Source organism: Aspergillus caelatus, assembly GCF_009193585.1.
Source record: "Aspergillus caelatus strain CBS 763.97 unplaced genomic scaffold BDV27scaffold_169, whole genome shotgun sequence".
NCBI lineage: Eukaryota > Fungi > Ascomycota > Eurotiomycetes > Eurotiales > Aspergillaceae > Aspergillus > Aspergillus caelatus.
In genome coordinates, this window is record NW_022475432.1 from 18,144 (window position 1) to 41,754 (window position 23,611).

The 23,611-nt window shown below is 50.8% G+C and overlaps 5 protein-coding genes across 5 annotated transcripts; 3 read left to right on the plus strand and 2 right to left on the minus strand.

Moving 5' to 3' along the window:
* Positions 1 to 3,745: 3,745 nt before the first annotated feature.
* BDV27DRAFT_166780 (ABC multidrug transporter) lies at positions 3,746 to 8,619 on the plus strand (the record flags this gene model as incomplete). The annotated part of the gene is made up of 7 exons (XM_032074275.1): positions 3,746 to 3,784; positions 3,999 to 4,937; positions 5,021 to 6,559; positions 6,606 to 7,544; positions 7,604 to 7,837; positions 7,902 to 8,131; positions 8,191 to 8,619. 7 exons carry the CDS (start codon positions 3,746 to 3,748, stop codon positions 8,597 to 8,599), a joined length of 4,329 nt encoding a protein of 1,442 aa, XP_031924627.1. The 3' UTR covers positions 8,600 to 8,619.
* Positions 8,620 to 10,357: 1,738 nt separating this feature from the next.
* BDV27DRAFT_166782 (patatin-like phospholipase family protein) lies at positions 10,358 to 13,832 on the minus strand (the record flags this gene model as incomplete). The annotated part of the gene is made up of 6 exons (XM_032074276.1): positions 10,358 to 11,317; positions 11,390 to 11,416; positions 11,745 to 12,138; positions 12,228 to 12,773; positions 12,845 to 13,688; positions 13,761 to 13,832. 6 exons carry the CDS (start codon positions 13,830 to 13,832, stop codon positions 10,420 to 10,422), a joined length of 2,781 nt encoding a protein of 926 aa, XP_031924628.1. The 3' UTR covers positions 10,358 to 10,419.
* On the plus strand, positions 13,829 to 14,280 carry BDV27DRAFT_27430 (uncharacterized protein). Its single transcript, XM_032076199.1, has one exon. The coding sequence runs from the start codon at positions 13,875 to 13,877 to the stop codon at positions 14,172 to 14,174; it is 300 nt and encodes a 99-aa protein (XP_031924629.1). The 5' UTR covers positions 13,829 to 13,874; the 3' UTR covers positions 14,175 to 14,280.
* Position 14,281: 1 nt separating this feature from the next.
* On the minus strand, positions 14,282 to 15,446 carry BDV27DRAFT_27429 (uncharacterized protein). Its single transcript, XM_032076198.1, has one exon. The coding sequence runs from the start codon at positions 15,198 to 15,200 to the stop codon at positions 14,535 to 14,537; it is 666 nt and encodes a 221-aa protein (XP_031924630.1). The 5' UTR covers positions 15,201 to 15,446; the 3' UTR covers positions 14,282 to 14,534.
* A 663-nt stretch (positions 15,447 to 16,109) lies between these two features.
* BDV27DRAFT_166792 (uncharacterized protein) lies at positions 16,110 to 18,443 on the plus strand (the record flags this gene model as incomplete). Its single annotated transcript, XM_032074277.1, has 3 exons — positions 16,110 to 16,359; positions 16,407 to 16,462; positions 16,521 to 18,443. The coding sequence occupies 3 exons, from the start codon at positions 16,110 to 16,112 to the stop codon at positions 17,919 to 17,921; spliced, it is 1,707 nt and encodes a 568-aa protein (XP_031924631.1). The 3' UTR covers positions 17,922 to 18,443.
* Positions 18,444 to 23,611: the final 5,168 nt, after the last annotated feature.

Genomic DNA, 23,611 nt, shown 5'->3' on the forward strand with positions numbered 1-23,611 from the left:
GAATCCCACAGTTCCTGTATGACAGAATTCTTTCTCCCTTCCTTTTCTACGTTTGATGTTTCGTTAGACCGCCACGCTAGATAAATGATTTGTTTTCCAATGTGTATAGGATCATCACAGTTATAGTCTGGAAGAGCTCGCGGTTTAATCGGATACTGCATAAGGCCGTAATTATTTAGGTTGTCGAAGGTATAGGGTGAGGATTTATCGTATGCGAGCCCTTGGCTTTCAATTATTCAACCGCATAAAATTGCTATTAATTAGTCCAAATACTGATAAACATCAATGATGTAGCAAAGGCACTGTATCTCTCTAATTTTATCACGTTCGGATACGGTTTGATTGAAGTTGACTACGCATGAATGGAATTACAGTCTTTTAAGCTATATTCAAGTGTAGGGCAAAGGCAACCTAGCTTCCGCTACCTGCACTTTCGTCTCCACGTTGAAATGCCAATGAAACACCTACGCACGTTCTCATCTCGCGTCTAGGTGATGACGCTAGGGGGCTGGAGGCAAGACACAGATGGACATATATCATGTCAGATACTTAAATTCCCGCAGCGGGTCCTGTATCCGTTCATGGCGTTGCACCGAAACTCAAAAGTAGGTTCCGGAGAGCCGTAAACATGGCCAACTCATGCCGTTTCATTCCGCTTCCTGCCATTGAATAGTTGTCTTTCGGTGCTCGGGGCTTGGCGCTCGGACAATGGATAATGCGCTACTCCGCCCGGCTGGATACGTCATATGTGTTGGTACACCCAGGCTGGCCACTTCCATCTAGCCCAAGCCAATATCCTTGCCTAATGTACAAACGTAATGCCTCAGGAACCTCACTAGCTTTGACCGGTAGGCGTTGCGAGATTCCCGATGCTAGGCATTTTCAGAGCTCCGGCCTAGGCACCATGATTATAAAATCCTAGATATAAGCTGCTGGAGCCTGGAATTTTCAGCGTGCTGGCCTAGATGCCAAGAATTTTTAAAACCTAGATAGAGCTCGGCTAACCCCTTGATCCTCATCCTGATAATTGTCGTTAGCATACTGCTACTTAACTTAAATTACTAATGGCCAATTGGTAGCTAGACTTGTTGCAGCCCCCATCAGCATCTCAGCTAAGCTATAGAAGCGGGTAGTATACGCGCCCTTCCACGTGCCTCCTGACACGAGTAGTCCCTTTTATTAAAATTTAAATTTGGGCAGTGCAGCTCGATAAGGCGACGCACATGTGAAAAGCAAGCAGTTGATACTAGATCATGATTATACCTACTCTGTTCGAGTTAGGCTTAGTCCAACTAACCTTAAACCAATGCTTAGCTACGTTAAAGAATGATATAGTCCAGTTCATATGGTGCCGCTGACACTGCGAACTCACTCCGTCACAAGAGACTCAGAGCACCTGATTAATTGACCTGCGAGAATATTGGAATAGTGGCTATTAGTGGCGTTCCGACCACCACCGCCTTATCGTCGGTGGTGGTCGTCAGCGGAACGCAATTTTCAACGCAAAGCAAAAAAATGAAGCAATTCGTATTATCACCACTAAACGCCTGCAGCATCGATAAAATAAAGCTGATCAGCCGATTTCTCTGCCATTTCTGCGTTTGGAGCTGTAGAATTATTTTCTGTATAGGGCCTTCGTTGGAAGTGGCCGTAGGCCTCTTTATATGCCTTATCCGCTGCCTTTTTCTTATTTAACACTTCTTTGGCCCTTCTATCAGCGATAGAGCGATTTGCATCCCGTACAGTTAGTATACCGCTATATCCGAGGCGTTAAACCTCTCACTTAGTGATATGGCGCCGGCTTCGTGCCTGAACGGCTTCAATTCGCTGCAGAGTTGGATTCATAATCGCGAGCTGTTCGGGCTGAACTTTTTGTTGATAAAATAAGCGATCCAGGCAGCGCTCGAGATGTGGAGAGATATCTATAATACTATCCAGAAGCTTAAATAGCTTCTTCTGATTTCTTTCAACTTGCTGAGCGCTTTTTGGAGGCGTATTTTCAACGCTTGAAGGGAGAGGAATCGGAGGAGGTGTAGTCTCTCTATATATACGGATATCAGGACCAGAGATCTCTATCACTGGTGGTAGAGTATTTTGAATAGCTTCAATAATTGAAGAGCCATTGGGAGGGAAGATACCGCGTTCTTTGAAGGAGTTATGGATAAGGCGTGGTGTGAAGGTCTTCTCATGTACAGCCATAATATCGTGTAGAAAATTTGCTTTATGTCCCGGGACCCCGGTCCACTGCGTGATGAGGTTATTCGCACTACAAAAATGCGTTTTATATGTGAGAAATGACTTTCTATCGAGTGGTTGGCAAATATAAGTTGTATGAGACCTAAAGCAAAAGGGGAGGATCTTGTCGGTCTTATAAAGTTAAAGAAATTCAACTGTTTTGAGATATATAACCGTCAAAAGATAAGCACGCGTTTTTCTTTTTTTTTTGTACGATTCTTAGTCTCCTCGTGAAATTGTTGAAGCCATTGAACGGTGAGAATATCATTTATATAGCCTTTTTCTGATACAGCTGTATAAAAGTCCGGTAGCTCTTCATTATACCATGATTCCATGAACTTCTTGCCTTTAAAGATAAAAAGCAGCTTCATGATCCAGCTGTCTGCGGCTACACATTCAAGTGCGGTGATATTTTCTGAGTGTTCTGATACAGCAAGATCAGGGACTCTTTCTTTCGTACTGGGCACTTTTTGGTTCTTTCCACTGCCTGGTTAGAAGCCGCATTTGCCAAAGTTATACACAAGACGAGCGGGGACCGCTTTAAGCAAGTTTATGAGCCGATTATACCAGAGTTGAAGCTGTCTGATATTCTCTGTATCTAAACGCCTTTTCTCCTTCATCTTTTAAATCACAGAGTCCAATTTAAGCCCAGGAGGAGGTTGTTTAGCAACATGATAAGCCCATGATCTGCTGACGCGCTTCTCGGGATCAACACGCTGTACAGTAAGGTTCCCCCATTTTTCAAGCATTGTGATTGTGACGGGAAGATATACATTACGCATACAGGTAACCCAGTGTATTAAGGCCTTCTCCTGATACTGATTTAGTACTTTATTTACAGGGACTTGAGCCGTACGAGTGTTTCTTTTCCTGCGAAGGCGGCCGTACAGTGTACCGTGCAGGACACCTAATTGCCGCGCGATTTCTGCGATATTCGATTTTTTATTTATTTACTTTTTTTTTTTTGATGAGCGGCTTCAGCGGCCTCATTTACACGCTTATCTAGATTTTTAAGCGTTTTAGGCATTTTAGGTGGTTCGTAGAGCCTCAAAAAGGTTCCTAATCGATTGTTTTGCTTTGCGTTGAAAATTGAGTTCCGCTGACGACCACCACTAATAGGTTTAGAACTGGCACAGAGCATTCGGTAGGAGTAGCCCTAGAGATATTGACGGTTGGATCGGACAGCCATGCCTCTTTCAATCGTGACTAAGTCCAGAAGCGGAACTGGTGGTGGATAATTGGCTGTGCAAATTCTTTCGATGCGACCTTGAAACATCGGTCTGATCAGGTCGGTCCGACGGGATTGTATCGTTATTCGGAGTTTCGTATATCGTTTAGTTGCGTGCGTGGGTCACGCTGTTTCGGATGTCAAGCCCTGGCGGACTCCGAAACACCGAACCTCGGCCAGAGGCCGCGCCAAGGGAGAGAAAATAGGAATTCCAAGGCCGAAAGAGTCTTAACCAAATATTCTAATGATTACAGTAGGGACGGGGTGATGCACGAGAGGATGATGTTTCTAGAAGCACGGCAGACCGAGAGCATAGAGGAGGTATAAGAACCTCCCTGGACCAGCTGGAATGGCCTGAGTTCTCATATTCCCTGGCCAGTGGGATTATTGCATAACCTACATGATGATTCCACTTCAGGCTCTAAGTTCACGACCGGAGACAGCTGATCAGGGACAGAGTATCCCATCAACGCCAAGGACAGCTCATCCGACTGACGACGACCATTTAAGCGAAACAACCAATGCCTACGAACAGGGTATCGACGAAGAAGTTCGCACGCTGGCACGGAAACTGACGAAACTCTCCGTAAACTCCGATGGTCAACATCCATTCACATCGGGGCAGGGAGGCAAATTGGACCCTCGTAGTGAGGACTTTGACTACAGAGCATGGGCCAAAGCCTACTACAACACATTAAAGAGCCCCGACCATGGCTCTCCACCGAGGACTGCCGGACTGGCATTTGAAAATGTTTGGGTGTATGGATCCGGTGCTGACATCGAATATCAGAAAACGGTAGGTAATATCTTTCTTGACGCTGTTTCCCTGGTCAGAGACCTATTTGGCTCTCCTCGACAATCGAAAGTCAACATCCTCCATGGCTTGGAGGGTGTCCTGCACAGCGGCGAAATGTTGATGGTTCTGGGCCCTCCTGGGTCAGGCTGCTCGACATTCCTCCGGGCGATTTCCGGCGAGACGCACGGATTCCACCTGAATAAGGACTCGTACCTCAATTATGAAGGGGTCCGGCCCCAAGAATTACATAGTCACTGTCGCGGAGAGGCAATTTACGCGGCAGAAGTTGATACACATATTGCGACACTGCCAGTGGGAGATACCTTGTACTTTGCAGCGAGGATGAGGGCACCGAATAATCTGCCACAGGGCCTCACCCACCACCAGTATGCCTTACAGCTCCGTGACGTTGTCATGGCTGTGTTTGGGCTCTCTCATACAATCGATACACGGGTTGGTAACGATTATATTCGCGGTGTCAGCGGTGGAGAGAGGAAGAGAGTGACTATTGCAGAGGCAACCCTGAGCGGCGCTCCTCTCCAATGCTGGGATAACAGTACAAGGGGGCTTGATAGCGCCAACTCTATCAAGTTCTGTCAGACACTGAGGATGCAAAGCGATATCATGAAAGCCACCTCACTTGTTGCTATATACCAAGCCCCGCAAGATGCGTACGACGTAAGTGATCCCATTCCATAGGAACAGCACACTGCACGAGCCAGACAAAGGAAGAGTCTCCAAGCTAATCGATTTCGGAAAAGCTCTTTGATAAGGTCACCGTCCTCTACGAAGGCCGCCAGATCTATTATGGCCGGACAGAAGATGCAAAAGTGTACTTCGAAGAACTAGGGTTTTCCTGTCCTGAGCGACAAACAACTCCCGATTTTCTTACGTCCATGACGAGCTCCAGTGAGCGCATACCAAAGCCTGGATATGAACTTAAAGTTCCTCGATCGCCTGATGAATTTGCCGAGGCATGGAGGAACAGCTATCAGCGGCAGGCGCTTTTAAACGAGATTGAACAATATAAAGCGTCCTACCACTTTGATGGGGTCCACAAGCAGAGATTTCTAGACTCCCGAAAGGCGGACCAGTCGCCAAGCCAACGTACCCAATCACCTTTTACCTTGTCATTCTTTGGGCAAGTTAAGCTTTGTCTTTGGCGAGCGGTCCGCCAGTTTCGGAACGACCCCAGTGTCATGATCAGCTCCTTTTTAATGTACTTTTTCGAGGCCCTGATCATCGGAAGTGTCTTCTACAATATGCAGAAAGATACAGAAAGCTTCTTTAAACGCGGTGTGTTGCTGTTCTACGTCATTCTGCTGAATGCATTTTCCTGCATGCTGGAAATTCTCGGTGTCTACGCTACTCGGAAAGTCGTTGAGAAGCATTCCCGCTACGCACTGTATCACCCTAGTGCAGATGCGGTAGCAGCCGTAATCGCCAACCTACCATATAAAGTTTTAAATTGCCTGTTTATGAACACCACCATATATCTGATGAGCAACCTACGCCGAGAAGCTGGTTCATTTTTCTTCTTTCTCTTGTTCACTTTCGTTATAAACTTCGCGATGTCAATGTTTTTTCGTCTGGCCGGCTCGTTGACTAAAAGCATTGAACAGGCCCTTGCACCAGCAGCGATTCTTATGCTTGCTGTTGTAACTTATACTGGTTTTGCAATACCCAAACGGTACATGCTTGGATGGATTAGCTGGGTCCGTCATATAAACCCTATTGCATATGGGTTTGAAAGTATTATGCTGAATGAGTTTCACGGTCGTGAATATTCATGCTCGCAATTTGTTCCCTCGGGTCCTGGATATGACAATACCGCGCCTGATCAGCAGGCATGTGTAGCAAAAGGTGCTACTCTAGGATCTAGGATAGTTTCTGGGACAGCGTTCCTTATGGATTCCTATGATTACCGGAACGGACACAAATGGCGGAACCTGGGGATAATTATTGCCATTACTATTGGGCTTATGCTTGGATATTTGGCCGCTATCGAATACATCTCTTCCGAAAGATCAAAGGGTGAGGTCCTCGTTTTCCGCAGAGCTAACAGACGCCAACGTTTCCCCAAGAAACGCAATCATGACCCGGAGAACTTAAATGATACAACACCCGCGATGAACAGGCAGGAACAATCAAATACCGAGGCAGGACAACAGGTGGAGAACCACAGCAATGTTTTCCATTGGCAAGATGTATGCTACGATATCAAAATCAGGGGAGAGCCTAGACGGATTTTAGATCACGTTAGTGGCTGGGTCAAGCCTGGGACACTCACTGCACTTATGGTAAGCGGCTCTGTCTAGACTATCTACACTAGTCTGACATAAATAGGGTGTATCCGGTGCAGGTAAGACCACCCTCCTGGATGTTCTTGCGAGCAGAGTCTCTATGGGCATCGTAACCGGAGACATGTTGGTCAATGGCACTCTGCGTGATGACTCTTTCCAGAGAAAAACTGGTTATGTTCAACAACAGGACCTGCACCTCGCAACCTCTACTGTCCGTGAGGCACTGAGCCTCAGCGCTCTTCTTAGGCAGCCACGGCATATTCCGAGGCAAGAAAAGCTTGACTACGTGAATACTGTGATCGATTTACTTGACATGCATACATATGCTGATGCAGTGGTTGGTGTTCCTGGTGAGGGATTGAATGTAGAGCAACGCAAAAGACTCACAATCGGTGTTGAACTGGCTGCAAGACCTCAACTTCTCCTTTTCCTCGACGAACCTACTTCTGGCCTGGATAGTCAGACATCATGGTCTATCAGCTCTTTGATGAAGAAGCTTACAGACAATGGGCAGGCCATTCTTTGTACTATTCACCAACCCTCTGCTATGTTGTTTCAGCGTTTTGACCGTTTGCTTCTACTCGCAAAAGGGGGAAAGACAGTCTATTTTGGTGAGATTGGTGACGGCGCACAAACCCTGCTGAATTACTTTATGCGCAATGGTGCAGCACCATGTCCTGCAGGGGCAAATCCCGCTGAATATATGTTAAATGTTATTACTGGGTTATATAACTCTGGATCTAACTTGAACTGGCCGGAAATTTGGAATAACAGTCCCGAGCGGAAGGCTATACAGGATCATCTTCAAGAGCTGAAGCAAGGCAGATCAGTGTCCAGTGCAACACTCAATGACTTGACAAGTAGTGGTGAATTTGCCGCACCTTTTATGGAGCAACTCTGGCAAGTCACGAAGCGCGTGTTCCAGCAGTACTGGCGAGACCCCGGGTATATCTACGCAAAAGCTGTGCTAACGGTTGGAGTGGTATGCCTTTTTTCCAGTAGCAAAGCACTAATTTTTACTCTACTAATTGTTCCATTTAGGCAATGTTCGTCGGGTTTTCCTTCTTTAAAGCCGAATCTACACAGCAAGGCCTACAGAACCAGATGTTCGGTGTCTTCATCTTCCTAGCAGTCGCTTTGCAGATGATCACACAAATTATTCCTGTATTTGTTATGCAGCGCACACTGTACGAAGCGCGTGAACGACCTTCTAAAACATACAGCTGGAAGGCATTCATGGTGGCAAATATATTTGTTGAGCTTGCTTGGAATTCAGTAAGTTGCCAATCCCACATGGTACAGCTTAATTCACTTCTGACAAACAAACTTCTTCATTCAGATAATGGGTATATTCTGCTTCTTGTGCTGGTACTATCCCATTGGCCTCTGGCGCAACGCAGAGCCAACAGACCAGGTTCACTCTCGTGGAACCTTAGCATACTTGTTTATCTGGGTATGCATGCTGTGGTCTAGCAGCCTCGCCCATTTGCTTATCGCAGGGCTAGAGACGGCAGATGCAGCTTCTGGCCTTGCGACAATAATATTCGAGCTCCTCCTGCTCTTTTGTGGGTAAGAGCTACTTGATCATCCATAACTCGATCATCCAACGTGATTAACATGATCCGCAGAGTCGTCGCCACCCGTGAAGCTCTGCCTGGTTTCTGGATCTTCATGTACCGAATCAACCCATTGACATACCTAATCAACGGCCTGTTGTCAACCTCCCTAGCCAATGCACCTATGAGGTGCGCGTCAAATGAGTACCAGGTATTCAATGCGCCAGAAAACATTACATGCGGAGAATACATGAAACCGTTTATGTCCATGGCAGGCGGGTACTTGGTCGACGAGGGCGCCGAGACGTGCCAGTACTGCCCAGTTACAGACACAAATGTGTTTCTGCACCACTACAATGCGGAATTTGATGAGAGATGGAGGAACTTTGGAATCCTGTGGGGCTTTGTGGTGTTTAATATCGTTGCGGCGTTATTTCTTTATTGGGTGATGAGGGTACCAAAGAACCGGAACAAGGACTAATGTGCAATAATAGATGTGGATAACTATCTGATAAAGGATAATTAGAATACTATCTTTTAGACACATACCTCTCTTCCCAAAATAGATCTCGGTTATAGACACTATCTGAGCCCTGTGTTTTCCCATCTATGACTGTCATGTATGCACTACAATACGACAATTTACAAGTTATGTAGCAGCCACAAGACAAGGATGTGTTATTTGGATGAGACGTTATACTATAATAGAAAGGTGATATACCTTGTATTGTCAATACCGTATTTCGGCCTACTCGATGGCTTTGAAGCTTTTGATCTTTCCTGTTTAGGAAGGATCTTCTAGTATTATAGGATTATTGCCCACCTGAGTGCATGCCTGAGCACCTTGCTGCCGGAGCGCTTGTTCAGCCTGTTCAAAGCCTGAGATCTCTTGATTTCTAGAACCTCTAGGCCTCCCATGTGCCAGTATAACCAGCGGTTCTAGGAGGCCATTCAATTGGTGGATCTGGATCTAGATTAGATAGATCAATCGGTTCAGGCGGATCATCCTGTAATATCAGCCGCTGAGAATAGAAGGTTGAATTAGGCAGTGGCTCCCTAGGTACATAATGATATAGAATGATATGAATACAAGGGATTCCTAGTGTTTTGGTAGTAATCTCTGTACAATATTCAATTGGTGGCTTTTCTGGATCTATTTGTAAGGGATAATACCCGCAACGTTCGATAAACGATCAGAGCTATCAAAACAAGGAGAAAACACTGAAGGGGAAGAAGGAAGAAGGAAAGAGTCAACAACGGTGGGACAATAAGGTACCACAAGAAGGAGGGGTGAAATATACCACGTGACGAATACCTATACCAGGGTCACACCTCACTTCCCACTAGCGATTATATATATTTGTCTTTTCTTTTCTTTTAATTTAATAGAAAAAAAAAATAAAAAAATAAGAAACCATACATAAAGGGAAAGTTGCATTCTGCATTTGGCGCCTAAGCATCTACCGATCGAATCTATCTAGAGCCGTAATGATAGGCTTTGGATGAGGGAAGAGACGCGGTTCCAAGTGGCCGGAATCGCGTTATCTTTATCCCGATATCACAAACACAGAAAGGGAAAGGAGCCCGCAATTGAACACCAATCGCTACGCGCAGGTTTACAGGAAAATCGGGAGGGAATGTCGACATCTAGTTATCATAGTTATTGTTGTTGGTCGGGCCATTTTTTTGGCGCCTTTGAGCGCGATTCCAAAAGATGGTCATCTTGGCAGACAACCGCCCCGGTTTTTAGCGGATGGATTGGGTTTTCGAAGCAAGAAAGGAAGCAGTTGGCAAAAGGCAGATTACCTCGGACGCGGTCCGATTTAGAAATCTCTGAACCGGAGCACCGGGACAGGACTGCTCCTGATGCCCACGTGGCTTTGCTCATTTGGGTAAGCCCAACAGCGCCGTGTATCTCCTTGACGTAATGCTCTCCCACTTATGATCCACAATTCTGGAACGCTGGCCGTTTGCACCCTTTCCTGGAAGGCTCACTTACCTCGATGCCATATCGAAATACCTTTGGTGGGCCCATCTACACAACCGGTGGTCCTTGGCAGCAGCGGGACAAGGTTGCTCTTTCACAAAAAGCAGGAGACTCTCGGCCACCGTGTACGCCTGTTGTCCACCCTGTTCTTTCCATTTCCCGCCCCTCTCGCTTCCTTCTCTTACCTTCCCTTTCTCTTTGCTTTTCCCCTCTTCACATTTCTTCTGTCACCCTTCCCCCCCCTCTACTCTTTCTACGAGGCGATGCCTTTACTCCTAGATTAGTTTGCAATTCGGAAGGGTTTGAACCGCCTGCTAGAGCCGTCGCCTCTTAGTCGCGCGCTCAGTCTGCATCGATGTGTGAGATCGCTTCCGCGCGGGACAGTAGCACCGGCGCACCGGCGGCCAAAAATCACTGCGATGGTCAGCTCGCCCAAACGGGCAGTCGGCTTGCTGTTCATGGAGGAGATCTTGGATGGAAGTGGGGAAGCCACCGATGGCCCTGTACCTGGCGACCCCGCGAATGCCTAGCTGCAGGGTCTGGTGGATGCTCGACACGCGGAAGGTGACTCGCTTGCGGTAATAGCCACAGGTGAGACAGCCCTGGTCGTGATCAACGGCACCCAGGTCACTGCCGTCGTCGAGCGCGAAGCGCGCTCCGGGGAAGTGGGACAGGGTCTGCTCAACAAGACCGGCGGCGCCATACTTACAACAGAGGATCGACCCGCGGCACTCGTAGTGCCCGCGGGTGAACAGTGGCTCCTCGTCCAGTTCGAAGAAGAACGACTTGGCCAGCCAAGCCTGGGTCAGCTCGTCGGGGATGTGGTATTCATACTCACCTAGTTCGTGAAGGGCGCGCACGTCGTCCAGTTCAGGTAGCGCGCCGGAGACAACCCGGTCCAGGCGGAAGGTCTCCTGCTTGACACTCTCGGGGATGCTGTCGTGCGCGTCCTGCCAGCCGCGTCGCCCATCGACCGCCGGCGACGACAGAAAGGCCCGCAGGCCGCGTTCAACGAAACTCTCTCGCCGCAGGTGGACAGGTCCGTCGTCGGCCGACGTATAGCCGGTGCCGATGCTGACCACAAGGTCGGGTCGTTTGGCTGTCGGCCAGATGATCTCACTCTCGCGGAGAGCGGTTCGAAGCGGACAATTCGCCCGAACTCCACCGTCTTGGAAGGTCCCAAGGCCCAGGAGTCGTTTGGGGGTGAAATACCTGTTGGGGTAGGTTAACGCGGTGGGTCGGTCGTTGTCCCGACTCACTTCCAGCATGTCCCGAGATACGTACCCTAAGGCAGCCACACAGCACCGAGCACTGCCGTTCAGTGTTAGCCATCATCTCCCAACAATACGAACCAAGGCATCGATGGCTCCGCCGCAGCGCCGAGGGCCAATACTAGTATGGGTGGCCTCTTTCCCCTCATCCTTCCTCCTCTTTTTTCGCATATAGCACCCAACTTTTTATTTTATTTTATTTTTTTTTTCCCCCTTTTTTATTTGCCGCACTGTGAGCCGCTTTTATTTACGTCCCCTTGACCACGCCGGCTTATCGCCCTCTTCACAGTGCTTTTGGTCCAGGTGTCGGTGTCGCCGGCTTCTGCCTCGATGGCCTTCGGCTATTGGAAGGGTGAAGGGGGACTTACATTTCCCACAAAAATGGCTCCTGCTCAGGCACTAGTGCTCTATAGGCGGACGACATCCGAAGACGGCCCGCCGCTCGATAGTTGGAGAACAGACAGAGCGACCCGTCTTCGACCTGGCTGGCTGTTAGAGCCACTCGGATGCCGGATACCAAGGGTTTCGTGGTATCGAACAGTCGGCGGTCGCGGCCAAAGCCATCCTGCAGAGTTCGGTTCAACACGGCCGAGTCGTACCGGCTGTCGGCCATCCAGGCCGTCACCCAGCCCCACGATTGTCCCAAGATCGTCTGCCAGAGGGGCCGTTGGGAAAAGACCTGACGTGCCAGGGTATTGAACTTCGGATGGGCGTCGGCCACGTTGGCACCGCAGACCATTACGTCGGATGCGATGATGGCGCCTGGGATGCGTGAAGGAAAAGAGTTATGTTCAGCTTCAACCGTGCCAGTGACCGCCCCAATCCGACGACCACCACTCAGGACCACTTACCGACACTGGTTCCCAGCGTGAGGTCAAATGCCTCACGCAGTCCTCGCGTGCGGCCGATCTGATCCTCGAGGGCCTTCAAGAACCCCAGCGTGACGACGCCGCGGGTGCCGCCTCCGTCCAGGACCAGGATGGTAGGCCGTTTGGTTGGAGGGAGCAAACGGACGGTGAGGGAGAACGACACCTGACACGCGGGACACTCGGTTAGCTCGACGTGATATTCCGCGCCAGCGGCACGTTGGCCCAAAATGCACGCGCAGACGTCGCAGAGGGCATGCCTGCAGGGCAGCACATGCTCGGGGGGCCGCTGCAGACAGAACAGGCACACCCGATTCGAATGGAGCGTCGACCAGGTTGACTGGCCGTTGCGGAACACCTCCCGTCGGATCTGTGCGGACCGGCCGGTCACGGCGAGGGTGGAAAAGAGCGACACGAACTCGCGTTCGACGGCACGGTGGAGACGGCGAACGCTGGCGGAGGGAGATGCGGCGCATGCGGCCTTGCAGGGCTCGGCGTAGAAGGTGCGGAACGTCACGACGGGATCGAATCCTGCGGCAGTCAGTCAACCAGCACCACCATGGCCGCCACGACGACATCGCCCCGGAGCCGGTGCTACTCACTGTGCATTCCGGGCGGATATGCATCCATAAGGAACGCCGACGCAATGAAGGTTGCCGTGAATGGGTCCGCTATCTGGGTCTTCTCGGTGAGCTGCAGGAAGATTCCGAGGTATTGGGCGACCTCATCAGCATCCAAGTGCTGGGGACGGCACGCTTGGATGCAATTGAATGGCGACGCAGGGCCTTGCGCGACGTGTCGCAGCAGTCCCCGGAAGATCCACTCCAGATGGAGGGCGGAGAAGAGGAGATGTGCGTTGGCACGCAGCGTGCGCACCTCGTCCAGCTCCAGCGACAGCCGTCGCCGGAGGGGCTCGAACCGGCTGAACCGCGACAACGGCTGCCGGGGCCGCAGGTCGACAACCGCGACGGATCCTGCGAGATGGGGCACAGCCGTGGCCTGCAGCGTGGTTTCTATCCCGCCTGCCGGGACTGCATCATCGTCGGGGTCTGTCAGGACAATCACCCAACGGGGACGCACGGGAGCCGTTGCGCCGTCCAGACCGGTCGGCGGCAGCGGGCCCCACGATGCGAGCAAGTGTTGGACATGACGGATGCCGCCGCAGTCGGCTGCGAAGACGCACACGGTGTCCACGATCGGGAGTAGGACGTCTCGGTACAGCAGTGACCGAAGATCCTCGTGGGAGCTTCCCCGAGTGCGGGGGATGGGGTATCGCCGGAGTGGCTCCTGCTGGGATGGCCCGGGCGGGGATGTGCGCGAGAGGCTGCTCTCGATAACTATAACCGGATGAGATGTGGCCGCGCCGGACAGGTGCAGTTGAGCCCAACCCTGCTTCCGGTGACGGCCAGTATTGTTATGCGGATACAGCGATCGGAGCGCCTGCGCCTTGGCAGTGTGTCCTACAAAGAGCGCGATGGAAGGGTGCTGATTGGCAGGGCAGTCCATTCCGTTGATGACCCTCCGCATCGCGTCGTTGTCCGTGATGGCCCAGCCCCCCTCGTCATGTTCCAGTCCCAACCATGCAGCCATATCTATGCAGTGAGAACCCGCCCCTGACTGATTGTCTCTTGGATGGCCCGCTTCGCCCAAGTCGATAACGTCACCTTCCTGTTTGTTCTGCCACCATGTGCCGTGGCCCGCGGCTGTTTTATAGTACCGTCGAGGGAGGCCTTGAAACACATGTCTCCCCCTGAGCGACGCGCGCATGCAAAGTTGAGGATGGGAGGGTACATCGTGGGGCATCCAGATTCTGCCTGGAGTGCTTTTACGTTCTGCGTTGCGCTAAAGCGTGTAGCTCTACTTGACCAACAAGAATACCGACACGGCTACCGGAGGGCCCGAGGGATTGGGGGTTGTTTTCCCTACTTTTGAATTATCCGCGTCTCAACCAGAGACAAATAAACATATCGTGATGGCGCCAAGGGGAACGCTAAAAACAAAGAAAAAAAAGAAACAAGAAAGGGATGGGGAGGAGAAAGAAAACTAAAACAAGGACAGAAAAGAGCCTAATATGATGGCCCGGTATCCAAGAACACAGCGAGAAAAGAGGGTGGATAACAAGCAACAAGTGATACATTGACATTCCGGCGTCCACCACGCTCTCCATAAAGAGCAACATTTCTTTCTGGTCAGGTATGTTCAAAAGCTATGCCCTTGCTACAGAATCGGAGGGCAGAGTCTTCGCTGGATTATAACGACGCCGTGGCCCTAACCCTTTCCTGGAGGGGCAATTCAAACGATACGGCCGTACGGCCGAGGGACTGCGTCTTTCTCGCGTCTATTTTTCGCCCGTCTTTGTTGGTATATTTGAGTACATACTGGGCACTGAGTCAGTGTGATGCCCGCACAGGGGGCACGGGCGTGAAGCCAGTACTTACTGAATGCGAGTGAAATCTTCAGAGCATTTTCTTGATTCTTGCTCAGGGACTTCCGCGCTGCCCTCTGCTCGACCGTGGTCGACGGAAGGGTCTGTGATGTTGACACGCCGGCGAGAGGTGCTTGGGCGTCCTCCGAATCGGGTGTGGGGGCCGGCTCAGGGCTCGAGGGGACACTCCACACGGATTTCCGTCGCGCTCGCGAGGGCTGCTGCGGGCTGCAGGACGTTGCTTGTGGGAGGTCATCCGAGGACTCTGTTTCTGCCGTTGTCTCGACGTCTGCCGGCGGCGTTGTCTCGCTCCCAACCTGCGGGACCCAGCCCCATTGAGCGCGATACCATTGCCCGCGCAGCGCATTCACCGTTCTTGGAATGCCGAACTTCTTGAGCCATATCCGTTGAATATCTTTCCAAGGGGTATTCTTCTGCCTCAGCTTGGTAATCCAAGGAAGAACAGCCTTGAACTCATCAGACCCCCACTTTCTGACCACCGGGCTCTTTCGCCTTGACCGTGTGAATAACATGATTGCCCCCAAGGATATCTGACCCGGTGAAACTTTCGGCAGGGCAGAGCAGAGTCGCAATTTGTTGCTCTTAGCGAAACATGCATCCTGGGTTGGGCAACAAGGGTTGACCGTTGGTTTATGACCTCGGAACTTGCAGTGCGTCTCTTTTTGGGGGGTGGATCCACTGGAACCCGACAGTCGTTTTCGGTGGACGTCTCTATCACGTTCAGCACTCCGACATGCTTGATCGCGCCGTCGTGAGACTCCTGAGCGGTTCGCCTACAAGGGTGGAGCTTCTACTGTACAGGTGAACATCAGTGTTGGCACACTATGGTCGCCTGGCTTCCCCTAAAGCCTTGGCATCGGTTGGTCTGTGTGCGTCTCCAGGCCCTCATTTCCCCCCTGGCTTAGCTCCAGTTGCGGTGGAGCTTAGTTGTTCCTAGTCGGCTCCACTGCAACCATCTGTTGCACTGTGATGGACAACTAACGGTCAACAACTAGTATTGGATCTCTAGGAATAGTTTTTACGGCATCTGAATTTCGCCCAACGTTGGATCAACATGAGCCGAGGATCGAAACCGTGCAATTCATGCCAAGCATCCGAAAAAGCGAGGGCCACCCTAATGGAGGGGGGGGGGCAAAAAGAAATAAGATTCTGAAAATTAAAATAAAACAAAAAACAGAAAATAAAAAATAAAAAATCAAAAAGAGAAAGGACAGGAAGAAAAGGAGATGACCAACGGTTAAAGCTCAAAGCAGCATTAGAAGAGGATTCTATGTCCTCCTGGATCCACTACGAATTGTGGTTATAAAAATTGCACCTCTTTGTGCAGCCTGTCCATCATTGTGTTTTCCCTACGGTTGGGAGGCATTGGGGACTTTTGATACAAACATACCGTCCAGCGATCCTATTCTGCTGTTTGAACCATGACCGATAGCTCAGGGATCGATAGCTCAGGGACTCCTGCGACGGCCCGGGGGAGCTGGCGGATAAACAAACCTAGACGACGCAGAGCCAGACATTCCCAACGAGTGACCGAGAGCAATAGCCAAGCAGCCCAGGCCGGTGACGCACATGGCGATGATTCCCGTGCAGATGCCCTCGGCGAGCCTGATTCGGAGTCGGATAACGCTTTTGAGAAGATCATGCAGCGGAAGGAGATTCGTGAAGTCGTGAGTATGTTCCGAATGCTGGAGAATCGATGGCATCCTCACCCTCCATAGGCTACACAATTGGTTCACGGGAAGATGGAGGGGTATTGGACAGTCGTGGCCAACCTGTGCGCATTGCTTCAGATGGCCTGGAGGAGGGCGCCATTTCTTTTTCCACTGATGAAGGAAGCATTGGGACCCAATCGCGCACTGATTACCCTCATCCGGAAAGGACCCCATGCCGACATCATCCCGCAAAGTGTGCTTCCGTGGCCGTGCTGTGACGATGAACAACCTGGCTCGCCTGCTGGTCCGGCGCGCCTCTCATCGCCCTCGCCCGCGGTTCCGAGCCCTGACGCGCCGATTGTTCAACCGCAGACGGCGAACGGTCCATCGTCGGCGACCCCGGCGGCACCGTCGATGTTGACTGCGCATCACCAGCCTCCAGCCGTGCAAAGCACGCAGGCAGCGGCATCTGAATGGACTGCTGCCGCAGCGGTAGGGGGCGGCCACCCGCTTCAGCAAACCGCCCAACCTCCGCAGAGCCAGGCTTCCAATCCGTCACCACCGGCTCCCCGCAGTGGCATCCCTGACCATCCGCCAGCTGGTCAACTGGGAGTGCCGCCGAACACTGTGGCTCAGCCTCAGACATGCTCGGGGTCCGTGACATACCAACCGCCGCCCACAGCCGGTTTGACGACGGCTCCTGCGCCAGGCCCAGCAGGCCCAGCAGGGCCGCCCGCCCGCCCCCCGGCGCCCATGCCCACTGCATCCCAACCGCCACAAGCGCCGCTATGGACCGCGGATGCTGTCCCGCACATTACCTCTGTTCAACCGCCGTCGGCGCCGGGAGTGGTGCCGGGGTCCTATCCCGGACAGTCAGTGAGTCACGGCGTGGCTGCGGGCATGCCGCATCCCTCGCAGCCGCAGGTTAACCAGTCGATGCACCCTACCGCTCTCGCGTACGGCTCATTGCACCCGCAGGTGACTTGTCACCTCCCCTCCGGCCAGCTCTACGTCGGCCCAGCCGGTCAGGTTGTACAAGCTGGCCATGCGTTTCAAACCGGTCAGGCTGGTCAGGCTCTTCAAACTGGCCAAACCGGTCAAGTTGTCCAGACCGGTCAGGCTATTCAAGCTGGTCAGGCTGTGCAAGCTGGTCCGACTGCTCAAACTGCTCATACTGTTCAAGCTGTGCAAGCTGGTCTAGGGGCACCACCGCAACCTTCGTTTCCGATGGCCCACGGCCAACCTGCCGCTGCGGTCCCAAACAGCGGCGGCTTGCTGACCGCAGCCCAACCCGTTCAGCACTGGACGCCCGGCGTGGCGGGACTGCCGCAGGCAACGACGCAAACCGTCCCTCCAACGCAACCGGTAAACGCCGCGCTGTCCGCCCAACCAACAGACCCGTGTCAGGGAACGCTGGTGCATCCCGGGCAGCCGCAGGCATCAACCCAACCATCCACCGGGCACCCTCCCGTCGAACCATCTCAGCAAACACCCTGGCCACCCCAGCAGCAGAATGACTCTGCGATGGACAGTGACCCGTATGGGCTGAGCCTTCTGGATTCTTGGTCTCTATTTAAGTAATCTCTGGCGGGTGTTTTATTCATCTATTGTAACTAGCTTTTCCTAATGTCAGAGCCCATCTTTCTTCCATCCTTCGTGATTCTCGCCAGCTGTCCTATTTCCTAGATCCTAGTCCTGCCGGATTCTCACTGGCAGAACAACATCAAACGCTGCTCGTATTGTGAACCTCTGGGGCCTTTTTTTCTCGCGGGAGCCACTGGCTATCGTCGCGGGCTCGTTCTGTGTGTCTATAATAACGCCTAATGTCCGGTGGAGTGCCCAATCCGTGGCTATCCTACATCTTGAATGTGCTGGAACCAGACGACGGGAGCCCCGGCTCAGATGCAACCAGCCCCTCGTCTGAATCTGTCCCCGAAGAGTATCCCCAGCCCTTTAGCCTCTGATGCATTTCACCGTTTCGCTAACTGCGCCTGCGATCAAGGATGGCCAGCGATGTCTCAGAGGATGCTCTGAACGCGTAAGCTCCCCCATTGTCTTAACCAATGACTGCGACCGCATGCTCATCTCCTGTCTACCAGGGCCACGGAGGAAATTCGGTAAGAACGCGAAGACTCCACTTGGCCTCCCCAAGTTGCTAGGACTCACGATGGACCTAGCCGATTGCAGGCGGATATGACTCGGTAAGGCTCGCAGCGGAAACTCCCTTGGTGGACACCGGTCCTAACATTGCCATGAAGCTATCGGGGTGAGGTCGAGGAGCACATCCGGTACCATTCCCTTCCTGTGCCACTTTCCTCTTCGCTAGCTGACCATCCTGGAGATCCCTGAAGCGGGCCCTGGACGAGACCAATGAGCGGTACGTGGACAGAAACCTAGGGCGCCACCCATTCCGCTTCACTCGCCGAGTGGTGATCATGGCATTTTAAGCTAGGCTAACACCTCCCGTGGAAAGGTACACAACCGAGATTCGGTACTATCCCCCGCCTCGGCCGAATGGTGCGGTCCGGGAGTCTCTGGGGCGACTATTGAATGCTGACCATGGTAACAGTGATATCCGCCAGTGTATGGCGAAGATGTGGGAATATGAACAGGATATGAAAGCATGGACAACCAAGGCCGGAGAAACAATCAACAAGCTCTGCAAGCGCCAGGGGAACTAATCTGGGTTGGGGGGCCGAGAAGATTGCCGCGAGCAAAGTCCGACTCTTCACCTAGTCCCATCTTGGACCCATGTGGCGTTGACAATGTCGGGATCACAGCGCACATCATTCTCCGATCGAACAGCGAGGAAGAACTGCGGCTCTAGAGCGAAACTTAGATGGGTGGGGGGGCTGCCCCTCTTTTCTTTTCCTTTCCTTTCTTTCGTTTTCTTTTCTTTTAGTGTGTGTGCGTTTCCTACTGCGAAGAAAGTTTCGGCGAAATGGAAGGCATCTGGAGGCAGTAAGGAAGGTTCCATCAAAATCTCGGAGGAAAAGCAAATTGCAGCTTAGACTAATTTGGATGACTCGGCGCTAATGCACTCCATACCTTAAGTATATCAGTCACGCACATTAGAGGGCGGGCGGGCGGGTGCATGCAGTGATCTGCCATGATCTTCATGCAGCCTTGAAGAAAAATCTACCTTAGAATGACAGCCCGGGCTGCTCACGATAGTGGGCTTATAGAGAAGGGTATTCTTCACCGCCGACCTCTGGTCACTAAAATTAATCAATTTGCTCGGTGTTTGCCGTCAGCACTCGTAACTCGATCCATACAGCAGGAAAGACAGCTTTGTCGGACCCCCCCACATGACCCCCACCTCTCTTGCTTTCCAAAGCACCAGGTCGAAGAAGAGTGTTGGAGAAAGAAAGGGGGCTGCCGACCTCCAATGAAAAACCGGTCGGATCCGTACTATCTCCCCAAGTGCCTTCGCCGAACCATGTATCCCCCAAGGGCGCGCTTGGGAGCAGAAGTCAATGCCATTAGGCCCAGGCCAAGCAATGGCCCCAGCGTAACCGACGCCCAGCCGGTTCAAATCCTCTTCCTCCTGGTCTGCCACTTATACATGGCCGGGGAGAATACTCTTACACCAGGGATTGAGGGAGTGACACCGATGTGCAGATAACGTCAACACGGAACTGACAACTACGACTAAAAGAAAGGGGGGGGGAAAAGGCGTACAAGCAATTGAGAGGAAAACCAATCTGGGGTTGCCGACCGGAAGCTTGTCTTGATACAACAATGCCAGAGAGTACCGATGATCCTCGCGTTGTTCCCTAGGCGTTCTAGATAAGTCTCCGTTACTCTGTTACTCAGGCCTTTGTCGCTGCTTCGGAAATTGATTGTTTGGTGGGGATCTTTCACATGATTCTGTCGATTTGCAGTCATTCCAACGACAGTCAATTCCAAATACCAGAGGAGGGGGCAATTGGACAGGAGCTGGCATGTGTCTCACGACGTCGGGTAGGGCCATGGCGTGTCCAACGGAATCCTCTTAGGGCTGTTGCTTCGCTCGGTTCTGAATAGAGACTATTGGGGTCCTACTCGATTCGGTATAGTGTTTACTGGCGCTAAAAGTACGGGTGGGTCTCGCTGAGCGGAACCACGGAAATGCCGGGTCTCCTGCGATCGGCGTATCCGACCAACCCGGGTGCTGTTTGCCTCCCTCGCTCTTCCTCTCTGTCTGATGCTCTCTCTCTCTCTCTCCTTTTTTTTTTTTTTTTTTTCGTCGCTTATAATGGCTATATCATTCTTGCATGTGACGCTTCCAGCATGCTCAAACTACCTTTCCAGTGACTCATGAGACGAGCCTGCCTACGAAACCTCTTTCTTGAATGGCAGGCATACGGCTATAAAATGATTCAGCTGTGCTTCTCTGTTACGCTGCTTTACTGATATTCTATGTATATAATCTATTGGATTCCTTGCTAAAATATTGGTCTAAATATAATAGAAAAGATAATCTTCTATAATTTTGCATATTATCTTGTTTTTGCTCTTGTGCATAGTCTCTCATATCTTACACTCTCGCTAACGAAGATGAGGAACTGGTAATATCCCCTTCTGGTACGCCCTGGATATGTTGTAGTTGTCTATACTTCACGGTGAACAGTAAAGCCATGTCCACTTATTTTGCTCTGCCTCTCTCTCCCTCTTATTTTTCCCTTCTTTTTTTTATTGCATGAGCTACATGTAAGCTAGTATGTAATTACGGAACGTGTGGCAAAAGTGTTGCTGTAAAAAGTAAAATGCTATACTTTCGTTCCGTGACTGAGGTGCTAAACAATTCAATAGCGTTTGCTAGTAACCCCAATCTCATAGTCCACTATACAGTTGGGAGTCGTTACTGCTGTCATCCCCCCTATACTCTTCGATTGTTTTTCGAACCCTAATGCCAAGTCCGCTAGCCTATTATAGGAAAGGTCCCGATTTAATGTGTTTTCATAACGCTGTACCGCATGGTATTTATGTATTGCATTACCAAAGATCATGTATCTTACATGTATAGATTATACAGGCACAACCTTGGTTACCCCACCATGATGTTTGCTGCGGATAATCTCCTGACGATCAATCTTACCACAGGGATACGATGGCACCCAACCTGGCGCCTTCGCAACATCAAATTATTTGTGATATGATCAAATGTGATCCATCACTTACTAATGCCCAGATATCTGAAGCTGCTAACTGCAGCACGCGTGCAATTCCTAGGATTCGCTCAAATCTCCGGCTATTCGGCAGTAGCAAAGCACCTCCAGATAAAGGTGGGCGCCCACGAAGCATCTCGCCAATAATGCTGGAGGCTCTTTGCGATCATCTTCTGGAAAAGCCTGATCTATACCTTGACGAAATGGCCATTTTCCTATGGGATGAGTTCCAAATATGCGCAACTACATCTGGTATCAGGCGTGCTCTGTCTTCTAAAGGTTGGTCAAAGAAGGCAGCTCGGCAGAAAGCCAAGGAACGAAACTCAGATCTGCGAGATATGTATTTCCATCTAATTTCAGATTTTCATTCCTATCAACTCGTATACGTTGACGAATCCGGATGTGATAAACGAGTTGGTTTCCCCTCGGTACAGCTCCGATTCAAGTATCCTAAATTTCATCGTGAGGAGCGGTATCAAATATTGCCTGCATATTCTCAGGATGGTATTGTTCTTTCACGTGTCTTCCAAGGCTCGACCGACACCTCTGTCTTCGAGGATTTTATTGAGGAGCTTCTCCAGCACTGTGGAAAGTGGCTACAACCGAAGTCTGTCTTAGTTATGGACAACGCATCTTTTCATTACTTCGAGCGGATAGAGTAAATGTGCTTGGAAGCTGGAGTTAAGCTGGTGTATTTGCCGCCATACTCGCCGGACCTAAATCCCATCGAGCAGTTTTTGCTGAGTTGAAAGCTTTCATTCGGCGGCACTGGAGCTCGTATGAAGATAGCCCTGATCAAGGATTCAATATTTTCCTTGAATTGTGCATCGATGTTGTAGGGCAAGGAAACAAAGTGCAAAAGGGCATTTCCGGAATGCAGGCCTGACAATTGAAGCGTTTTAACCGAGTTCACATACTATCAGCGTTGCCGTTGTTGAGCCGATTTCTTAAATTTTATGCCAATTGTACGTTGGCTCCTTGCATAACATATTGAATATAATTTGCCGTACTACGGCTACCGCGAAATGACTAATCATGATAAACCTTGGCCTGTTAAGACGGATGCATTTATCCCGATTCCGAAGAGGGCTTAGTACAGCTGATGATGATGATGATGATGATGATGATTCATACGCCGACCCCTCGCCTCAGGGCGATATGCGGGACCGCCACTATCTCTACTCTATCTGTGTGTCTATTTGGCTTAGTACAGCTGGATGCAATACCGGTGCAAATGTTTATACTCTTCAATACTTTCTGGTACCCTCATATGAAACACGCTAAGCCATATTTGTAAAGGCTTCCGGAAGCCCTTGTTACGGGATTCTGTATTATATGGTACTGGCCGTTCCATGACGCAAAGTATTTTAAATAACCTGTATCACCACGTACTATCACTAGCCATGTCACCAACATGAACCCGTTTGGAAATGTCAAAGCACCCCCAAAACAAGGGCGGCCGCCCACGGAGACTCACACCAGTTATGCTTATAGGCCCTCTATGATCACCTACTTGACAAGCCCCCATTATATCTTGACAAGATGGCTGTATTCCTATGGGATGAATTTCAGGTAGACGTCAGTCGTGCTCCCAGGTGAGGGTTGGTCAAAAAAGGCTGCCAAGTATAAAGCAAGAGAGCGCACCACGGATCTACGTGACGCATGCAGATATTCCGGAAATTGCCTTACCACCTATACCTTTCGACTGATTTCCAAACTCTAACGCCAAGATGACGTAGCCATCAATGATTACACGGCCTGGCAAAAATCCCGCGTTAGTCGCGATATCTTCAAGTGTTGTGATTCAAGGGAAGATTGAACTGTTGTTCTCTCATCGTAAACTTGAGGGTTTATATACAACATGAACATCAGACTGCATACGAAATTTATTCCGTAGATGAAGCTCTGTAATTTACTTGATCGAGCCTTGGTTCACAAACATCAAGTAACAGATGGTCATTGCCTGCAATGTGGCATTGGGAAACTGTCTGGGTCTTGGGTAGGTCCATAAGGGCCAGGGCTCGGGGTTTTTCATCAACCAGGGCAGGAAAGTCAGTGCTGCTCGCCGGTTTGTCAGTGAGATCAAGAGCTGGCTTGAAGAATACGGAAGAGACAGGGAGA

Coding starts and splice junctions, on each gene's coding strand:
- BDV27DRAFT_27429 (XM_032076198.1), bottom strand. CDS start 15,200: ATGTTATTCACACGGTCAAGGCGAAAGAGCCCGGTGGTCAGAAAGTGG.
- BDV27DRAFT_27430 (XM_032076199.1), top strand. CDS start 13,875: ATGGCCCGCTTCGCCCAAGTCGATAACGTCACCTTCCTGTTTGTTCTG.